The 20158-nt window shown below is 38.8% G+C and overlaps 1 protein-coding gene across 4 annotated transcripts; it reads left to right on the top strand.

The window, feature by feature from the left end:
• The first annotated feature begins 2950 nt into the window (after positions 1–2950).
• On the top strand, positions 2951–12906 carry LOC148854582 (transcription factor BIM2-like). 4 transcript variants are annotated; one of them, XM_088984608.1, is made up of 13 exons: positions 2959–3268; positions 3465–4093; positions 4190–4267; positions 4553–4630; positions 5320–5727; positions 7990–8086; positions 8186–8307; positions 8620–8734; positions 10427–10496; positions 10599–10694; positions 11097–11512; positions 11807–11936; positions 12513–12906. In XM_088984608.1, the coding sequence occupies exons 2-13, from the start codon at positions 4057–4059 to the stop codon at positions 12612–12614; spliced, it is 1749 nt and encodes a 582-aa protein (XP_088840734.1). In that variant the 5' UTR covers positions 2959–3268; positions 3465–4056; the 3' UTR covers positions 12615–12906. The 4 variants fall into 4 exon arrangements, with proteins under 4 accessions (XP_088840735.1, XP_088840734.1, XP_088840733.1 ...); XM_088984607.1 differs by having other exon boundaries at positions 12507–12906; XM_088984609.1 differs by lacking the exon at positions 4553–4630 and having other exon boundaries at positions 2951–3268; positions 12507–12906.
• Positions 12907–20158: the final 7252 nt, after the last annotated feature.

The following is a 20158-nucleotide window of genomic DNA, read 5'->3' as shown; positions in this document are numbered from 1 at the left end:
ATCACTATTTCAGCTAATGTCCTACTCTTCCACTCTCTACACTACAATCCACTGGCTGACTTGCCCCAACATGCAGCAAGTTGTTGGCATCGCTATGTTGAGACTTGACTAGGGGTGAACTTTTTTTTCTTTTACTCTTTTAACATCATTAAATTAATTCAATCCAATTAATTCGGATTCCGATCCCCTGAGAGTTGAGATTTTGAGAGAATTGAGATATCCTCCAACGTCCCCTCCCTGTCCCACCATTCGCATAATCACATCACGGAGGAGGAGGACTATTATATTCTTACGCTGTGGCCTGTGTGTGTGAGAGAGAAAGGTGAGTTATAGCCACTGGCCCTTGCCCCAGCGTTTCCCAACTGGGAAATTTTTTGGGCCTCATGTTGGTCCTCAGTCCACGCATTATTAATAACTATGGAATGAATTTAATGCTTAAATTACATGCCAAACTTCAACCCTGTGCTCGCTGCCTAGAAATAGACAACCTACCACACCACACGGGTTTTCACCTTTGTAAAGTTGTACCAAAATCTTCCGTGTCGGTAGCTCTTATTTATGATTCAGACCTGGGACATGAATCCGGTTTTGTTCTTAACAACCACTCTTCACCATGTTTTTAACCACCATTGGATGGTTAGACCGTTCGGCCCAGGTACTGTATAGATAATTGGTTCCATTTTATCTCAAATTCGATCTCTAGTAAAAACCGTTGAATCAGTAAATGATTCATTGATTTAGGTGGTTGAACTGTTAATTCATTCAATAGTTTTGTTTATTTTATATTTTATATATATATATATATATATATATATATATATATATATATATATTTCAAAATGGGCCATCTGTTCAAACCAAACTATCCAACCATTAACCTGAAAATCAGTGGCTAACGACTCTATTTCCAGATAGTTTTATAAAACCATGCTCCTCACACCAAGTACTTGCACATTCACACATCCATAACATCCCGGTACTTGTACATTATTTTTTATGGAGAGATGATCTCAATACACAACTGCAGCTTTCTGTGAAAGTCTGAGCAAATCTGGATTCGGACAAGAAGGGACAAACCTTGGGTCACTTGGATGAAACAGGATTCAGTGAGAGCAAAGTCCACTCAAACAACCATTATAGCCTTGTATCTCAGTTTTACTTCCATTCAACCCAGGTCACTTGTATCTCAGCAAAGCCGATCTTCACTTGGATAAGTTGAGAAGAATAAAAAATGGCTGGAGACTTTTATTTCCATTCAACCCAGGTCACTGCACTTATATATATATATAAATAGAGAGAGAGAGAGAGAGCCCGTGCTGAAAGGGATTCTACTGTGATTGAACTGTCTTGACAGAGCTGCATTCAATAAGAACTGTCCTTCAACAGAAAATCAATTTTTGGGCTCATGTAATCATGTAAACCCATCCCATTTTCAGCTTTTTGAATATCAACTTTTTTTTTTAAACCAAATAAGACTTCATTACCCTGGATTCTGAGGCTCTGCATGAAAGCTCAAACGGTTTCCACCAAAAAAAAGGGCAATAAGCTAGTATCCTTATATTTATATATTTAGTTTATTCTTTCATTTGAGATAAATCCATTTCCTTTTTATTTCCAAGTATCCATTAATTGCCAAACATCGACTAATTAAAGTCTCGCCTGGGCACTCTTGCAAAATTTTAGGGATAGTTATTTAGCTCTTTATCCTTTAACACTTTAAGTTCACCTCAAACCAAACACTAAAAAAGAAAGGGACTTAAAGCATCGCCTCCATGGAACAAAGCACGTTAAACAACAACTGTCATCATCCATTTATTTTTCTTTTGACTATATTGTATCTTTAGTGTATTTCAAACTTATAAAACACTAGATTTAATAAAATAGGCAAAGTGAACCATCTTCATAAACAACGCTCCCTTCCAGCCAAATCATTTTTTTTTCTTTTTTTTTAAGTGCTTGATCATGGCCCTAGTCCACTGCACCATGTTAAAGGAACAACTATTGTCAAGTAAAACAACAAATGTTATAAAAAATAGAGAGCCAAGTACCGAGATGAATGATTTAGGCTATATTTGGTTTGAAGGAAAAATAGAAAGACCTTTACAAATCTTATATTGGTTTTTCTACTGGAATTTTTAATCGATTTACTGTAATTATTATTTTCTTTTTTTTTTGCGGGGGGAGGGGGGGGGGGGACTTGACCAATGTGGAAATGGAAACATTAATACGGAAATTGGAAAATAGGAGCAATATGTGAGTGGAGCCGGGATGAATCTGTATTAGCACATGAGAGCTCGTTTGGTGAGTGATGTATTCTCCGCGTTTCCCGCATATGTGTTGCAGCCTTGTAGGACAAAACCAGGTCCGAAATGAAAGAAAAACCCTTACCTTCCCCGAATGGAATGTGTCACGTGACATTTCTTCCTTTACCGCCAACATGCTCTGAACTCTGAACTTCCAACAGTTTAAACTTATAAATCGGGATCTGAGCCTCTAATCATCAGTTTTCTTATCTCTTTATTTCTTTTTTAATCTTGCTTACATGTCAACGGCAACACCGTTGTCAACTCCTCGACTACCCCAACCTGTCCATACTTCTTCTCTCTCCGCACCCCTTCACTTCAGATTGATCCCCATCTATCGTTGATTTCATCTTCTTTAGAAATGGACGGCTTCGATCACAATGAGCAATGGTGGATCTAAAATAGTCAAAACTCAGAAGCGTCCATCGCACCTACACGTCGTTCCTAGAATGGAATCTCTTATTCAGGTCGTCGAAGGGGTAGTATGGTCACTTTATTTTTTTAGGGTAAGTGAACAATAAATCCGTCCCTCGGTAAACTAACGCCGTTAGATACTCCCAGTCGTGACGACGTTAAAAACTGCGACGTTTTTCGTGACGGAGAAGATACTAAGGAGATATATTAATATTTTTTAAGTGCCAGGAAATATATTAATATTGATAAAAGGGAAACAGAGAAGAAAGAGTGAGCGTATAAAGATCTTAACAGAGTGTCCTTCCCAGTTCCCACCTCGTTAAGAGAGAAGACACAGAGAGCGCGAGCGAGCGAGAGAGAGAAGAAGATCTATATGTAAATTCAAGCAACATTTCGTCTCAGCATATTTGGTTAGATCGTTACGTGAAATTCAAATTTATCTTATCTGATTTCCATCTACCTCGACCAACAAAAACATAGAACTGGTTTCGTTTCGATTTTCAGACGCATTTGAGATGAATTGCGCTGAATTATCGTAATTCACATCGAAGGTACGCATCTATAGTTTCGTTTATTTTTTGGATCTATCTATCCTTATGTTTTAAATTCCAAATTCTCGTGCTTGTGAAATTTCTGTAATTTATTCGAGGTGGTGTTTGATCAAACCATATAAATCTTTGGATTCACTATCTAATTCAGAAGAATTTCAATGAATCTTATTTGCTTGAACGGAACTTGGACTTGCAGATTTCGCAGAAAGCCTTGGAGCATGGAAAGTTGTGGTTTTTAGAGGATAAGTTTTGAGAAATTCTGCATGAATTCTCTGTAAAAGGATTACTACTCGAAATACACTGAGATGAAAAGTTACCAGAGAGTATATTAATCACGTACAATTCGAGTTATATTTGGTAAAAAGACCTCTGGATTCAAGGTGGCTTGCTTGGAGAGAGAATTTTCTGTTCCTGTTATAAGTGCACGGTTAATGCACCTCCGATCTTCAGTCGGAGGCGTTGTTTCTGTCGGAATTTCATCCTTTCCATTTCTTAAGAAATCCGAGCACTAGAAACACGAGTTGTCATCTCGTGAGAGATCCAATTTCACACTTTCAGAACGTCTGGTGTCCGAAAGTCCGAAGCCTCTATACACTAAGTGAAGACTATATCTTCGGCGTTTATATTCCCTTCAGATGGTCGATCGGAATTTTTGCATCAGCAACAAGTTGACTGGGAAAAACCTGGGGCTCGACGGGGAAACGAAGAAATAAAAAGAAGAATTTTGATTGGCAACCGAAAAAAAAGAAGAAACTTGAGAAGAACAAGTAAAAATATCTCAATTGTGAATGGAGCTTCCTCAACCTCGCCCCTTTGGAACCGAAGGTAAGAAGAGAAAAATCCATCTACTGTGTTATTTTCCGTTAAATTTTGCACATAAAAGAAAAGGTTTAATGTTTTCTTTAAAAAAAAAATATGCAGGCAAAAAAACAACACATGATTTTCTTTCACTATATGGCCATCCGTCTTTCCAGCACCAAGATCCAAGGCCTCCCCATGGTATGTATGTTATCAAGATCCCCTCCATCTTATTTTCCTTTTGTTTTATGAATTCAAAATATTTCTTAACGCTGCCTTTGTTTCTAATTTCTATGTAAAATGAAATTGAATTTTTTCCAGTGAAATATTTCAGTTGTTACTTAAGCATCTTTTACAGCAAAAGCTTTTTTTTTTTTTTAATTTATCTCTTCTAATTTATTTTAATACAAAAATAAAATAAAATAGCCTCTATTTCACGTTGAAACAAACAAAGCCGAACAGTAATATCAGACGGTGGCATCGCAGGCTCCATTGATTATTCACGTGACCCTACTGAATCATCCATCTGGGCCATTTATTTGGTGGGGCTACACCTACTAAGAGGTCATACTCACCGTCACCGAGAGTTATTTTCTTTTAATTTTAGCGAGAGCGTGTATGTTTTTGTGTAGATGTGGTAAATTAATATAGTTAATGGCAAAAATCTCGCCTTACATGGATGACTCAGGCTCAGTAAACTTAGGGCATTGTCGGATTGGAGTTGCATGTATGGTTTGTGGTACATGGGGAAATCTCCTGGACATAGAGTTTTGGCACTACCGTACGTGTCATGCAACCAATGTACGGTTTGATTCATTGCGGGACCCTGGCTTAAGGAGATGAATTTTTTTTTTTTTTTTTACTGTCCGATTGGTGTCAAATCCTTAAAGAGATTGTTATAGAAAAACAGTAGCATACCATCCAGGGCGTCGTAAATAATAAATATAGTTCGGTTGTTAATTGGATTCTAACCGTAGAAAGTGATGATCCATCACAACTCACAAGAGGCACCAAAATGCTAGCTTTGACAAGTGATTTTTGATGCTTGTTTATATTGAAAATGATAAGTTGAGTCATGTGCTCGATTCCGGCCAATACTAAAAAGAAAGGCTTGACAAAAGTGAATGTTGGCATCAGTCAACATTCAACAACGTGCGTGATAAGTTAAAAACAAGAGATTCATTTTCCTTGGGGATGGTAATATCTAATATGGGTCTGATTGATGCTAACAGTACGTGTTGGGTTTGGAGCAGGATTCTTAATCCTCAAGACTCATGACTTTCTGCAACCGCTGGAGAGACTAGGGAAGAAGAGCGGCAAGGGAGAAAACACAGTTGAGGCAGCTCCAAATCCAATTGAAAAGCCACTGCCTCCTCCTCCTCCTTCAGTGGAGCATGCTCTCCCTGGGGGAATCGGCACCTACAGTATAGGCTACAACTCCAATTTCAATCATCGAAGTGTTCCTCCTAAGCCTGAGACAAGTGTATTTTCACCAACCAGCAGTACGGAGAAGAATGGGGAAGTTAACAACAAAGCTAATTCCAACGGTGGTTCTTATAGTGGAGGCGCTTTTTCGTTGTGGAACCAGTCTGTGGTGAAGGAGAAAGGAGCATTGGTGAAACTGAAAGATACTGTCGCCCAAGAAACACAAGTTGTAAAAGGTAATACTTTTCCTTTTCTTCTATATATAGTTTTAAAAACTACAGCAGGAACGAGAAAGAAATATACTCCCATCAACATAAACAATAGGGTCAGTGGCTCGGTGCTTTGCAATTTAAGCAATCCAATGTTGATGGCTGTTTCACACTTTCACTTTCACCTTAGTGCAGCATAGAAGCTGGATTATGGGATTATTGGATTATGTGGTGGGTCCAAATCCATTTGATTTGATAGCTAGCTTGGGACCTAGTTGTGATTTGTGAAACACACGCAAAGATTAGATTCATTGTTTCAAGCAAATTGTGGAGTGAAAAGCTCCATCTCCCCCTAGAACAAAAAACCATTCTATGCATAAATCCCAAAGATCCTTACTTGCATCAAACTATGCGTGGGATTGCGGAGTTGTGGAGACTTCCTTGCATTGGATTACAAGAAGGATTTTTTTTGCCAACAAATTCTCTATATTATATATAAAATAGAAAAAAGTTTTCAAACAGGATTTGGAACCTACCCAGGGAAGCCAGCCACTTACAAACACAAGTGCACAACTCAGCTGTCAGCCTCCGTAGCTTCCGCCATTATAAGGTCACGTGTTTTAGGGTTGCATTAAATATGGCCTGACAGGCCTGTGGTCTTACAAGTAGATAATGGCGGTGCTACGTACATGTCAATATGTCATCCAGATATACCATGTGTCCGTTGTTCATCTTCTTGGAACAAAGCAATTCTTATTATGGGCCAATGATGCATTGGTGGGCCACTTTTTATGGGCTCTGTTAGAATTGGGAATTTGAGACTCTCTCTCTCTCTCTCTCTCCGGATGGCTACGTAACCCAATCTGGACTGGACATGTCTTGTCTGAAGCATATCCCCACTAGAGTTTGTCAACAATTTCTATGTATATTTTTCAATTTAGGAATGTGAAAGTTAAGCAAATAGGTTGTAAACTAACATATATAATCATTACAGGAAGTTCAGATCTCCTGCACTTCCCTAGTACACATTCCACTCACTGTGTCACATCACCACTTGGATGTTGGATCTAGATCCATATGCTTATTTCTTACAAAATATATAAAAAGATCAATAAATTGTGGATAGTCATGGTGGATGCTAAGGGTGCAGTGTTAATTTATAGTTATACAGCTGAAATCACCCTAATACCAGGGGAAAGGCACGTGGAACAGGGTGTCGTCGTTTTGTTGTTGGTTTTCCAGGCTTCTTTTCCTTGTGAAATTGATTTCCAAACCTCTTTCATGCATGTCTATTCCATTTTCAATGGCCACTTGGATCCGATATATTTTACTTATATTGACTTGATCAAGTGTCGGCTTCACCAATCACCAAGGTACAAAAGCAACAATATTACTTCGCTTGTCATAATGGCTGTTTGGATGTAATATATATTGTATTATCTCTATCTTTTGTTTTGAGGGTCTGACCACAATTTATGATTGTATGTCTTTAACTCTTTTGCATATGGAATTGCCTTTGCACTCACTTCACTTAGCTTCCTCTAGATCGAGTCTAGATTGTTTGGACAACAGAAAAGTTGTAGCACATCTACATGTTGGTGCAGGACTGGCCCTGATACCTATTTTGTATATGTGAAAGGAAAAAGGCCAAAGTGGAGACATGAAAATATGAAGTATCAAGCTAATGTAGTTCACTGTTTTCGCTTGTCATCGTCTCTCTGTTCAGATAAATAAGAAATTGCCAAATGGAAAGAAATAAAAAAAAAAGTTATCGTGTCTTCCGTATTTGTTATTTCCCATGTTTGACGTAGTCGCATGTGTACGACTAGACATTTTCCATTTCCCGGTCACGAGAACCCCACATGTCCAACACGTGACACACATGACACATCACTAATTCCAAATTCTAACGTAAGCCGTGGAAACCCATTAAGAAAGTGCACTATGCACCCGCCCTCCCCCTTTGGTTTCACTAATTAATTTTCTGTTATTAGTTTCTCAGCGAAGATAATAAATTGGTATTCTCCATTTCTCTCGGTCTACTCTCTCACCACTTCACCAGTGCAGTCTCCTCCTGTGGGGTCAAGAATCAACATTTACATTCCACATCCCCGGCTCCGGAACCGAAAGGAGTCCATAAACCAAATCCAAAAGTCTTTGCATTAATTCCGGCCGTAGGCGCAGCCAATTGAGCTCTCTCACTGGCACCGTGCACGTTAGCCTAGATCGTCTCTAAATTTACCAACACCTAGGGCTTCATTGATTCATTTCTCTCCTCTTGTACTGCAGAACCGGTGGAGCAGTTAGGGCAGTGGTCGTCCGAGGAGCGGCCATTGCGTACCCTATTCACTCATCACACTAGTCTCATCTCTCAGTCTTCCTCTAAGTTGGTGTTCTTTCCCTCTTCTTCTTGTCCTTCTTCTTAGGATCTCGTGGATTATGCTCGTTTTTGCTGATTCTTTTTGGGGGTTTGTCAATTTTACAGGCAGCCGAATCAGGAAAGTCAAAGACTTATAGACATGATGAAATCTGCTAAGGGTCATCAGGAAGAGGAAGAAGACGATGAAGAAGAGTTCGCCTCCCGGAAAGAAGTTCCTTTCCAGAAAGGTATGTTGTCTCCGTCTCTCCAACTTGAGTTTAATCCTACTCCCGGAGGTCTATGGTTTGCCAGTAAAAGGTCTCTCCATGTTCTTCGTTATCTATGGTTGTCGCTTTCGTGTGTTTTCTGAACTTCCCGGAATCAAACCGTTTGAATTTATTCGTTTCGTTTAGTGCATGTCAAAGAGATTAAAATCTTTTTTTATTACCAATTAGTCGATTTTTGGTTCTCATACTGTGTTCATATTCTTTTCTTGTTAAGGGATAGATTCTGGGTCCAATTCTGTTTTTATTTACACAGTTTTGCAATCGTTTTTTCAGTAGATTTGACTGTAAAGGTGGACGGGAAGAACATTAACCAGAAGACTGCCACACTTACACCGCGGTCAAAGCACTCTGCCACAGAACAGCGGCGAAGGAGCAAGATTAATGACAGGCAAGTTATACCATTCTTGCATATGCGGTTTTAATCATTCTTCTTGTCTCAAGTTTGGCTATATTGTGGTTTTTAATGTCACATTGGTTTTAAATGCCCTCGACAATTTATTTCGTCTACTTCCTTTTAACTCTTTATATGGATTCTTATATTGTAGTTTAGAGAGACCTATCCCTATCGGAGTCTTCCACAACCTCACTTCATTGGTGGGTCAGGTGTTTAATTTTGGAATTTCCTCCCATTTTGTTTAAATATATTGTTCTTGCCCTTCTCATGTGTTGCTTCAGTTACAGAGTGGCTTCTGAAGCCATTATTTGCGTATTTTGACTGTTTTACTGTATCTGGTTTCTCCTAATACTTCATGATGGTTTCAACTTCTATCTCCAACAAATTTCGTCTCTGTTCCTTCATCTTCCCAAAAAAACAAAAAACACTAGAACGAAAAAAACTATTCTAGTGCTTTGATTCAAAACAAAAATTGACATGTCAGTCAAGTCCGTAACTTGTTGTGTGCACATACAGCATGGTCTTCTAAAATCAGTCCTACTTCATTAAATTATTAGATTTTCCATTTGTTTGTATATACTTCAATTTGTAATGGTTACCATGTACCACCAGATTGTGGATTGTTCTTACATTAGCGTCTTATCATTAGTCAGTTATATAAATGTATTGGCGAAATGATGTATTTTCTGGGACAAAATGTAACTGCATCTATATTATATATGAAAAAATCCGTTTACATGAGAGATTTTAGGCACACATCTGTTTTTGTCCATTCAGAGATTTTAGGCACACATCCGTTTAAAAAGAAGCTGTTCAATCCATTCAGAGAACTATTTAGGCACACATCTGTTTTTGTCCAAAGAAACCCTTCCTGTCCCAGAGATTTTAGGCCCATCAGTAGTATCGTTTTGCCCTCTAGGAATTGAATAGATGCACATGACCCAGCTAGAATATCACTCAACTCATTTGGGTAGTGACCAAGCTGCCATGAGTTTTTCGGTTGCTCCCTGCTCTCTGACTCCACATATTATCTGCCACTTTTCATGGTTCATTCTGACCTAAGCTTGTGGGATATGTTTGTTCTTATTGATATAGCGCAAACCTCACTCAATCTCTGTTTGTTAAGCCTGGTCAAGACATTTAAAGTATCTATCCCTTCAAGTGCTTCATGGCCTTTTAATTATAGACTTAAGTGGATTTTCTGTAGCTTTTCCATCATTCCATGCCTTGTTATGCAAACCTTAATCCAATTAGTGAAGTAACAGGCTGAGAATTTTCATGTCTCATTGTAATTTGGGTTGTTGAATTAAGGGGAGATATTGGTGATTGCTGAATATAAGGGTGAAAGTGGAGTTCCTTCATTGTAAGACCACTGCCATATGTTTTGAATCCAAGCCAGAGTCCAAAAACTAGTATGAACAGAGACTTTTGATGCTGCTTACTATTGTCAGTTGAATGCTTATTCCATAGATGAGGCCCTTTTTAATGGGCAGCATGAATCCAGAAATTAGATAGTTTCATATGTTGGAATTATTGTTTAACAAGTATGCTTCTTTTTCATAAGCATCTCTAGTTGTAAAGATATGGAGTTAAGACTTTGACATGTTTGATGTGTTATTAAATACTAAGATGCTTCCTGGCTCTTTTGTTTTCAGTCAACCTGATGAAATTTAATTTGTTTAACAGATTTCAGATATTGAGAGATCTTATACCTCATGGTGATCAAAAGAGAGATAAGGCATCTTTCCTATTAGAGGTATATATTGTAATTTGGAGATATATATGATATTATATTTGATTCGATGGGAAACAATTTGAATTGTTCAATGGTTAATAAGTTTTCTTATCCCCTATGCAGGTCATCGAGTACATTCAGTTTTTACAGGAAAAAGTACAGAAGTATGACGCAGCATTTCCTGGATGGAACCAGGAGCCAACAAAGTTGGTACCATGGGTAAATACTTAATAACTTGCTCACATTTTTATTATGCTTGTTTTCTAGGCTGCATTTGGGAAGAGTACAAATACAAATATGTCTGGTTCAGACATGCAAATTTGGTTTAGCTTTGTACTGATGATTTTGTGTTCTTGCCAAATGACTTTCAGTTTTAATCGGTACAAACACGAATCCCCGAGACTAGAATCCACCTTTCTTACATTGAACAACTTGAGTGCAAAAGTTTGCATCCATTTGAATGTAAACATGTCTTGGAATTTGTGTTCTGTCATTATCAATACACAAATACACTCTTACCAAACACCTGCAAAACTGAACCAGAGTGCATTTATTTACTGAACTGGCATTTGCACTCTTCCCAAACCTTAATTTAAAGTTTTCTTTTTCCTTTTTGAACAGAGAAATATCCGTAGGCCTGGTGAAAGTGTAATTGATCACTCTCAAGCCCTAAAGAATGGACCTGGTCCAGGGATAGTGTTTACTGGGAAGTTCGATGACAGCAACATTGCTATCAGCGTCTCCCCACCCATGCTAGCAAATTCGCAGAATCCACTAGATGCTGACAAGGCAGTGCCCCTGCCCATTCCTTTGCAAGCAAATATGTTCACTCCTGTAGTAAGAGGTGGTGGGCTTTCCCAACCTCCACAGAGACCGCTTTCAGATGCAGACAATGTAGCTTCACAGCCTCAATCCCAGTTGTGGCAAGGCAGAGCATGCACAACTGAGTTCCCTGTAACAAGTGATATGCTAAATGAACAAGATGATATGACTATTGAAGGGGGGACAATCAACATATCAAGTGTCTACTCACAAGGGTGTGTTTTCATATGCATGTGGTTCTGCTGTTTCTTGATTTTATTTGCAAATTTCGAGATACCATTTCCTGAAATTGTGCCTCACACGCATATGCAATTCTTCAATATTTTTTATCTCCTGCAAAAATTCATCTATATTAGTTTTTCGTTCACTGCAAAGTTGTTTTGGGGGACCTTACACCATGAAGCAGCCTTGATAGCACCTGTCTATTTTACATACAATCTCCTAGAAAAGTCTTTATTTATGCTGCACCACTTGCTTTAAAGCTGATGTTAGACTGTAATATGTGGCAGGTTGTTGAATAATTTGACACAAGCACTTCAGAGTTGTGGTGTAGATCTGTCACAAGCTAGCATGTCAGTGCAGATTGATCTTGGCAAACGAACAGTTGGCAGACTGGCAGCTACCACATCCAGTGCAAAGGTATCCATAGTTTGGTATCTTGGCCATTTGTTTCTTTTCATTTTTGTGCAATATTTCTTTCATGTTCGATCTTAACCATTGAGCTTATACATCGTAGAGTAGTTGGGTTTATCATATATTGTAAAAAAAGAATTTCTGTCATTCGTGTGTACAAAAGGGACATTCCATGCATTGCTGGACTTTGGCAATGATTGATCTTTCTTCATTAGGCGGGCGTATGCACCAATTGAATAGATCTCTTTTTCGAAAAAAAGAAAAAAAAAAGTCCAGACTGGACCTACCATATTAGTTGCTTAAGTCATCTCACCTGGCTTGATTTCTCATTAATAGCCTGGGTAGCTGAGAGCTTGGCATTTGGAAATGCCACTTCAGGACAAATGAAGAGAGTTGAAGTGGAGACCAGTAAGAAGCAACTCAACTTCTCTTTTAGCGTGTCTTTTAGCTGGGCTAGCCTGTGGTGATGCACCCACCTTCTAGTGTTTCTCGTATTCCTGGAATCTGAGTGATCTGTTGTGTTATTTCATGTTTTAAATAAATTCATATCTTAATTTTTATTTTTTATTGCCCAAGGACCAGGAGGACCCCTCTAGCAATCAAGCAATGACGCATTCTAGGGTTGCCAGCAGTGGTGAGGACTCTGATCAAGCTTCCAAGAGACTAAAGACAGAGAAAAGCTAGCCAGCATTCCTCATAGTTCTTTGTCCGTTTATTTATTTTCTTATTTTTCCCATTGTTAATCTTCATTTAGGTTCTCTTTCTCTCTAATCTCTGCACTTCCCATCTCTTATCTTTTTGGGAAATTTTATTCCCTTCTGGTCCACAATCCATGCCAGATTGATTGTACATGCTCTGTATTTCCTGTTTGCTGGGATATACACAGATTGTTGTTGCAGACTTTATAAACTCATTTATTTGTAATTTTCTTTAGAGAGGCTTCCCTATGGTTTTGAGAAGCTGCTTTCTTGTTCAAGGCTTCCATTCACATGTGAAGTTTCTCTTCCCATCTATGATAAATTTTACAACACAATTTTCATGGAATGTAAGAGACATGTTTTCTTTACGGAGCTCTACTTTCAGAATTCTCTGTACGACTGTACCTGTTACCTGGGACCTCTTGGCAGGGTAACAGACTTAGGGAAAAGACGCACATGGGGAGTTGGTATTTTACTATGTTTTACATTCATACGTATTTCACGAATTACAATTCTCAAATACTTGCATTCCGTTCCACGAAATTGAATCCATGTTTTGGGTTCTTAAGGATTTACTTTGTTGTAACAAAAGAAAAAAAAAAAAATATATATATATATATATGGAAAAAAGACGGGTTGTTAATCGAACGATTTCTAGGGTACTATTTTATTAAATCTGGTGCCATGCTTAAGCGTAATTTCAAATCTGAAAATTTAAGAAATCAGAACATTGCATTCATAATTTGAATCAATTCTTCTCTTCCTTGACCTTGATTGGGTCTTTACTTCGTATTAGTAAGGCAGGCATAATCGCTATTCTTTTTATCCTTTTTCCTATTTACAAGCTTAAAATCAACCGTCAATCAATGACTTTTGTCCTCGTGAAAAGCTGATTCTTTGGTTGCATAAGCTCCGTTAAATTTAATTAAAATCAGATAATACGCAACTCACTCCCTGTATGGACAGCGGACACAACTCGTAAATACATCTGCAGTTCTCATACCTCCTTTAAACAAATAAATAAAGAGGGGAGGGTCCTACTCCTCTCTTACAAGTACAATTACAATGGGCCCCCTCGGTTTTTTTTTTGTATTGGTGATGGTGGATAGGGGTGTCAATGGACCGGTCCAAATCAAAATCTAATTGGATGGACCAATAAGATATTGAATCTGGATGGACTGAACGAACCAATATGACATATTGGATCGGACCTGGTTCATCCATAATAAATTTATATTAGATTGAGTCAATATGTGGTCTATTGATAGAAAATAAGAATATAGGTGTCAATGGACCAGGTTTGAGTTGAAATCAATCTAAATTAACAGAAATTTGAACAGATTGGACAGTCTTTGGACCAGTCCAAAATATTCATTGAACTGGATTGAATCAGGTCCATTTGTAATGGAGTCACATTGGACCAAATCCAATCTAATTGACACCCCTAAATTGGTGGATGAGCGGTTGAGCGCTACGACTCCGAGGTTGTTGCTGCTGTACACAACTGCGCAGAAGCTTACAACTATTTGTCCAAAATTCTGGTCTTTGCTGTGCAGTGTGCACTAAGTATGCACATGTGACTATGTGAGACTCGGTCACCTTGAGCCCGTTTGAGAGGAATTCTGCGTGCTACATCGATGCATGCGGCGATGGTTGAGTGTGCATGTTCCAGATATACCATTTGGAGTAAATTCAGTCAACAATGGCATTTCATCTCTGCGTTCCGAATTTGTACAAAAAATATACCTGCTGTCTTTTCCACGTAGAACTCATTTTGAAACACGAGAAGCCGCTATGTGAAAGCCCTCCCAAGTCCCAATCCCATATGGGCACCCTTGTCGTGGTGGAAGTAACGTTATTTATTTCAGTCTTGCTTCATTCATTATCATCTGAGGTCTGAGCCGTGTCCCAACTGCATGCGTCGTCTACATGAATCCTGTTTGACTACTAGTGCTATATCCTTTGATGAATTGATATTACTACCACTCTGTCCTTGCTCTCCCCCCCCTTTACTTGCCCAAATCCATGTCCTTTTTTGGTCTGTCCTAAGTCCTTCTAACTCCTTTCAACTTGCAATAGATCCCTTCTTTTCTACAACTGTAGTAATCTTCTATGCAGCTTACCAAATTATTATAATCTACTTTTTCTCACCTATCGCAATAGATCTCACTCTATTTTCATTTGGTTCTGGCATTCTTTAAACCCCCCAAATTATCTCAGTCTACTTTTTCTCATTTTATTCTCGTCTTATAAGTTACAACCCCCAAATTAATTAGGGGACTCCCTTCCTCATCACCCCAATAAGCAAACCTACTTGCTGTTTACAAGATGACAACGCATTCCATGTATGAGCTGCAATTTTTTCACAAAACTTCCAATACTCTTAACTGATTATGAAACTCGATTCTTAAACCATAGGCAGAGGTTCAGGATCCACCCAACCTTTACCAAAAAACAGCATGACTGAACAATCTTTGACCACCTGATTTGCAATGAGTATTGATCGGTAATAGAGTGTTTTTCCACTGTCCAACTGATTATACTAAACCATTCATCTATAGTTACCGGCTAGGTTGAATTTGGATTTTGCATTCATTCCATTATAGCTTTTGATCTTCTTCAGATGCGAATAGTGCTCAACCTAAAAGCCATTTGTTTTGCTCAAGATAAGTATCCTTGATTGCGGATTTCATCATTGTCATAAGCCTTATCCTATCATCATCATCATCGCCCTTATTACAATTAAAATGAAAACCTATATATTCTTATTAAAATACCTTGACAATGTTATTAGTTTTTTTGTATGATAATTAAGGGTAAATATAAATTGTTTAGGCAAGTTAAGTTTGGCTTTACAGTCAGGGAGGGTAGTAGAGACGGCTCAAGAATTGCTCAGAAAATTGAAGGTGTTCAATTTGATTTCGTTTGTTTTGTATCTGCTGCCCCTCCTTATAACTCTTTTTTTTTTGAAATCTAATGCATCTTATTGTCTTCCTTAATGAAATTGTTTGTTTGATCATCATAAAAAGTTATATGTTCTTGAGGGTCCCCATTTTATTTTTTGGTTGTCAATAGATGGTTCCTACTTGCTCTGCATGAATGATGGAATTCTTTATTTTTTCAAGAAAGACATGGACGACTCTGAAATAAGAAGCATGGTTCTGCTGCTGACTTGCTGAGTGCTGAAGAGTTGAGTGTGACCTATTGAAATGATGGAGCTGCAACTCAGGCAGCTCAACCTGCGCACAGTTAGATCGGATCCAAGCTTTTGCACAGTTGGACTTGGGATTGTAGGCCTTGCGTTGGACCTTGGCCTGGCCTGGAAACTTAGCCTCGACTCCAACTTCCGTTGGGCTGAAGTTGAACCCGTTTGGCAGCCCAGGCCTAGATCGAGCACCGCTCAGGAATCAGGCAATACACATGTTATGCATATATACTAGCTCATTTATATTATTCTGTATACTTGATGAAGATGGAAGGAATGCTAATAAACAACTCTTGATGCAATTTGACCCCCAAATGAGATGATGAGATCTCTGAAAGGACAAAACAAAGGAATGCTATATTAATATAGATGTATAGAAAAGGCGAGGCATTAATGGTTGAAAAGGTTTTCAGTTAAGATGGAGGGGGTATCTAGAAGAAAAAGGACATCTGGGTATGCTTGAAAAATGAAAACTGAGGTGGACAAAAGCTAGTGGTAACTGAAACATAGCAAGAAGAGCGACAAAAACTAGTGGTAATTGAGACATAGCAAGAAGAGCGACAAAAGCTAGTTTCTAGTAATATTTCAAATCACATTTAATAAATGGAAGTTGTTCTCTTAGAAATCAATCAGTGTGAGCGTATAGTGGTGCGGTGGTTGAGAAATGAGAATAAAGTATTCTTCTTTTCATAGCTTTGAGGGAAGCATGTTTATGGGATGGCAGCACTGTTTCTTACCTCTTTCACACAGCATTTTCCTTTGATTAAGAACCATGATGACAAAGCTCAAAAAGCTAATTGCTCGGGAACCATTTTCTAAAAAAAAAAAAACAAATAATTTAATACAGAAGGTTTTATACCAGAGACAGATCAAACAAAAACAGTTTTATCATACACAGTTGAAATGGTCATGGCTGCAGGTAAATATTACTTTACTTCGTTTAGTTGGGTCCCAGCTAAAATGGCAATACCTCACATCAAGCTTGTCACCAACCCCATTACATGGGTGACAATTTTTTTTTTTCAGCATGGTAGCTTTGGTTATATGGCTAATAAAAGAGCCCAAAGATAAATCACAGAGGATGATGATATTTCTTCTTTCTATTTAAAACAAATACTTCACACTATAAGAGTCCTCCACATGATTGGACATACAGAGTATAGTAATAAAAAAAGTTTTCCACGTGGCAAATTTAAGGCATCCAGTTTCAAAACACTTTTTTGGATGGATTGCCAGCGAGTCTATGTTTTATTGGGTGATCTCATGAATCTGGGAAGAATACAAAAGAGAGGGTCATTGTGAGACTGAGATCAAAGGAGACAAGGTATCTTCTTGCCTTCTTGGCATCAATAAAATTAAACCGTCTTCTGCTAACTCCTTTCTTTCAAGTATCATGGTGGGCCAAATCAGAGTTTAATTGGTTTGAATTGACCTGGGCTGTGTTTGGTTGCACCCGACCCAAATGAAGACAATAGTTTTCTAATTTTTCTTGTTCTTACTGTTTTTTCTTATGTTGGAAAACAACCCTGGATACAAAAGTTGATAACCATGTGCGTGTTTTGTATGAATCAAGAGAGGCAACAAAGATGAGAGAAGGAATGTCATTTTCCTACAATTAGAACTCATCTTTTTCTAAACAAGTTACAGTTTTCTACGGCCATCGTTTACATGCAATATAATAACAAACAAAACATTCATCTTCCTTCATTTACATGCAACCAAGTGGAGAAGTTAAACTTGGAAGTTGACTGCCACGAGACAAAAAGAGTTTATATCTTTTTTGCCTTTATTCATCATAAAGTGAAAAATTTTGTGGAAACTGTTGTGTTTTTATTATGCAAGAAGGATATTCATTAAAAAGAGTTTATACAAGAAGGAGATCCAGTTTTAGTAGGAATCGATCGATACGAATCGATTTTCCAAATACATCTAGTAATACTAATTACACATGTATGCAAGAAGGTTCGCAACGAAGGTTGCGTAGAGATTCGGTTTCCCAATGCTCCCCCTCAAATTGGCACATGCAGATTTTGAATGCCCAATTTGCCAAGGAAATATGCAAATTTCTCTTTTCCCAGAGCTTTCGTCAGGATATCAGCCAACTACTCTGTGGTTCGAACATGACAAGTAACAACGTTCCCACGCCGTAGCTCATCGCGAACAAAATGCCAGTCGACCTCAATATGCTTTGTCCGCTCGTGGAACGCTGGATTTGCGGCTATGTGCAAAACTACCTGATTGTCACAATACAATCACGTAGGTTCATCATGCACCACCCCAAAGGACAAAAGAAGTTTCTTCATCCACTTCAACTCACAGCTTGTCGCATCCATCGAACGATATTTGGCTTCTGCAGAGGAGCGCGACATAGTATGTTGTTTTTTCGTTTTCCAAGAAATCGGTGATTGCCCTAGTAGAACAAAATAGCTAGTCAACGATCGTCGCGTCAATGGGCAACTTGCCCAATCAGAGTCGCAACAAGCATATAGATGCATATCGCTATCAGAACGGAACAATATACCTTGTCCTGGATATCCTTTCATATAACACACTACGCGCAGAGGTGCATCCCCATGTTCTTGTCGTGGACTTTGCATGAACTGAGCTACGATATGAACACAATAACATAGCTCAGGTCGTGTAATGGTCAAGTAGATCAACCGTTTCACTAGTCGTTGATACCGACTCGGATTTTCTATAAGAGTGCCCTTTGCCAACGCAAGATGATGATTCTGTTCAATGGGCACGAACGTTGGTTTGGCTCCCAAGAGTCCACATTTCGAGATGATGTCTAGGGCATACTTCTGTTGCAATAAAAATATTCCCTCAAGGCCACGAGCTACTTCAATCCCTAGGAAATATTTGAGTGGGCCAAGGTCTTTCATATGGAAGCACCGATGGAGATACTTTTTGAATTTTACAATGGCAACAATATCATTTCCCCCAATAATCAGGTCATCAACATATATCAGCACGTGCAAACGAACATTGTGTTTGCAATAGGTGAACAAAAAATAGTCAGGATACGATTGAACAAACCCAAACTGTATCAAGGTCGTTGTTAACATCGAGAACCAACATCTGGGAGATTGACGCAGTCCATAGAGAGATTGATTCAGTTTGCACACTTTTGTTCGATCCTTAGATGTAAATCCTGGCGGCAACTACATGTATACTTCCTCATTCAAATCCCCATGTAGGAAAGCATTATGTACATCCATTTGATGCAACTCCCAGTTCCAAGTGGCCGTCACGGCTAAGAAGGTTCGGACTGTCGTTAGTTTGGCCACAGGAGCAAAAGTCTCATTTTAATCTAATCCTTCAACCTGTCTATTTCCGAGGATAACTAGGCGTGTCTTATACCATTCAATCGTTCCATCTGAATTATATTTGATCTTATAGAGCCATTTACTCCCTATGGCCTTTTTCCCGGGAGATAGAGATTCCAATGTCCATGTACCATTATCCTCCAGAGCCTGGATTTCCTTCCTCATAGCTTTTCTCCATTTCTCACTTTTTACTGCCTCAGAAAAACTGGTAGGCTCGGTTTCTGCAGTGACTACAACTAAGACAGTTTGATGTCTACCAGAGAAGTTAGTACATGTCACATAATTTGCTATGGGATAGGGAGTCGTACCTGAGGACTTTGATTCAGAGTTGGCTTGAGTGTGAATGGGGTCTTTCAGACATCGAGCTGTGTAGGTTACATTGGGCTTTAACAAAATAGACAGCGTGCAATGTCGATGTCCCCTGCCAAGTTGCTCTTCTGGTGCTGTTTGTGGTGCTAGATCCACACTAATTCTGTCCTCACCGCCATTAGCTTCCACTTCCTGCACATCCCCTCCATTGCCTTGCTCCTCCTCTCTTCTATTAGTATTTTGAAAGCTCTCCCTATCATTTGCATAGATATCCTCTTCATCACTCCCCCTGTCTTTATTTCCTTTGTGGCTGTGAACAAAATCGTCATCAACTACAGCTGCAATTGTTGGGCCAGGGTTGTCTTCAAGAGTTACTTCTAAATCACCAACATATGGAAATATATTTTCATGGAAGACTACATCGCGGGAGACAAAATATTCACTGCTCTCAACATCCTAAACGCGCCAACCTTTCTTTCCGTAGGGATAGCCTACAAAAACACACTTCCTACTCCTCGCTCCAAACTTATCCTTATCTTGAGGGCTCCAACGGGCATAGCTTAAACAACAAAACACTCTTATTTGCTTGTATCGAGGTGTCATCCCAAACAGTACCTCATACGGAGCCTTCTCGTCAAGTACGGAAGAAAGTGTCCTATTTATCAAGTATCCGGTGGTCAAGACACA

The sequence above is a fragment of the Nelumbo lutea genome, chromosome 4 (genome assembly GCF_056320005.1).
Source record: "Nelumbo lutea isolate HS-2025 chromosome 4, American lotus-T2T, whole genome shotgun sequence".
Lineage (NCBI taxonomy): Eukaryota > Viridiplantae > Streptophyta > Magnoliopsida > Proteales > Nelumbonaceae > Nelumbo > Nelumbo lutea.
The sequence above is the reverse complement of the archived record's forward strand: the minus strand, read 5'-3'. Positions and strand labels throughout refer to the sequence as shown.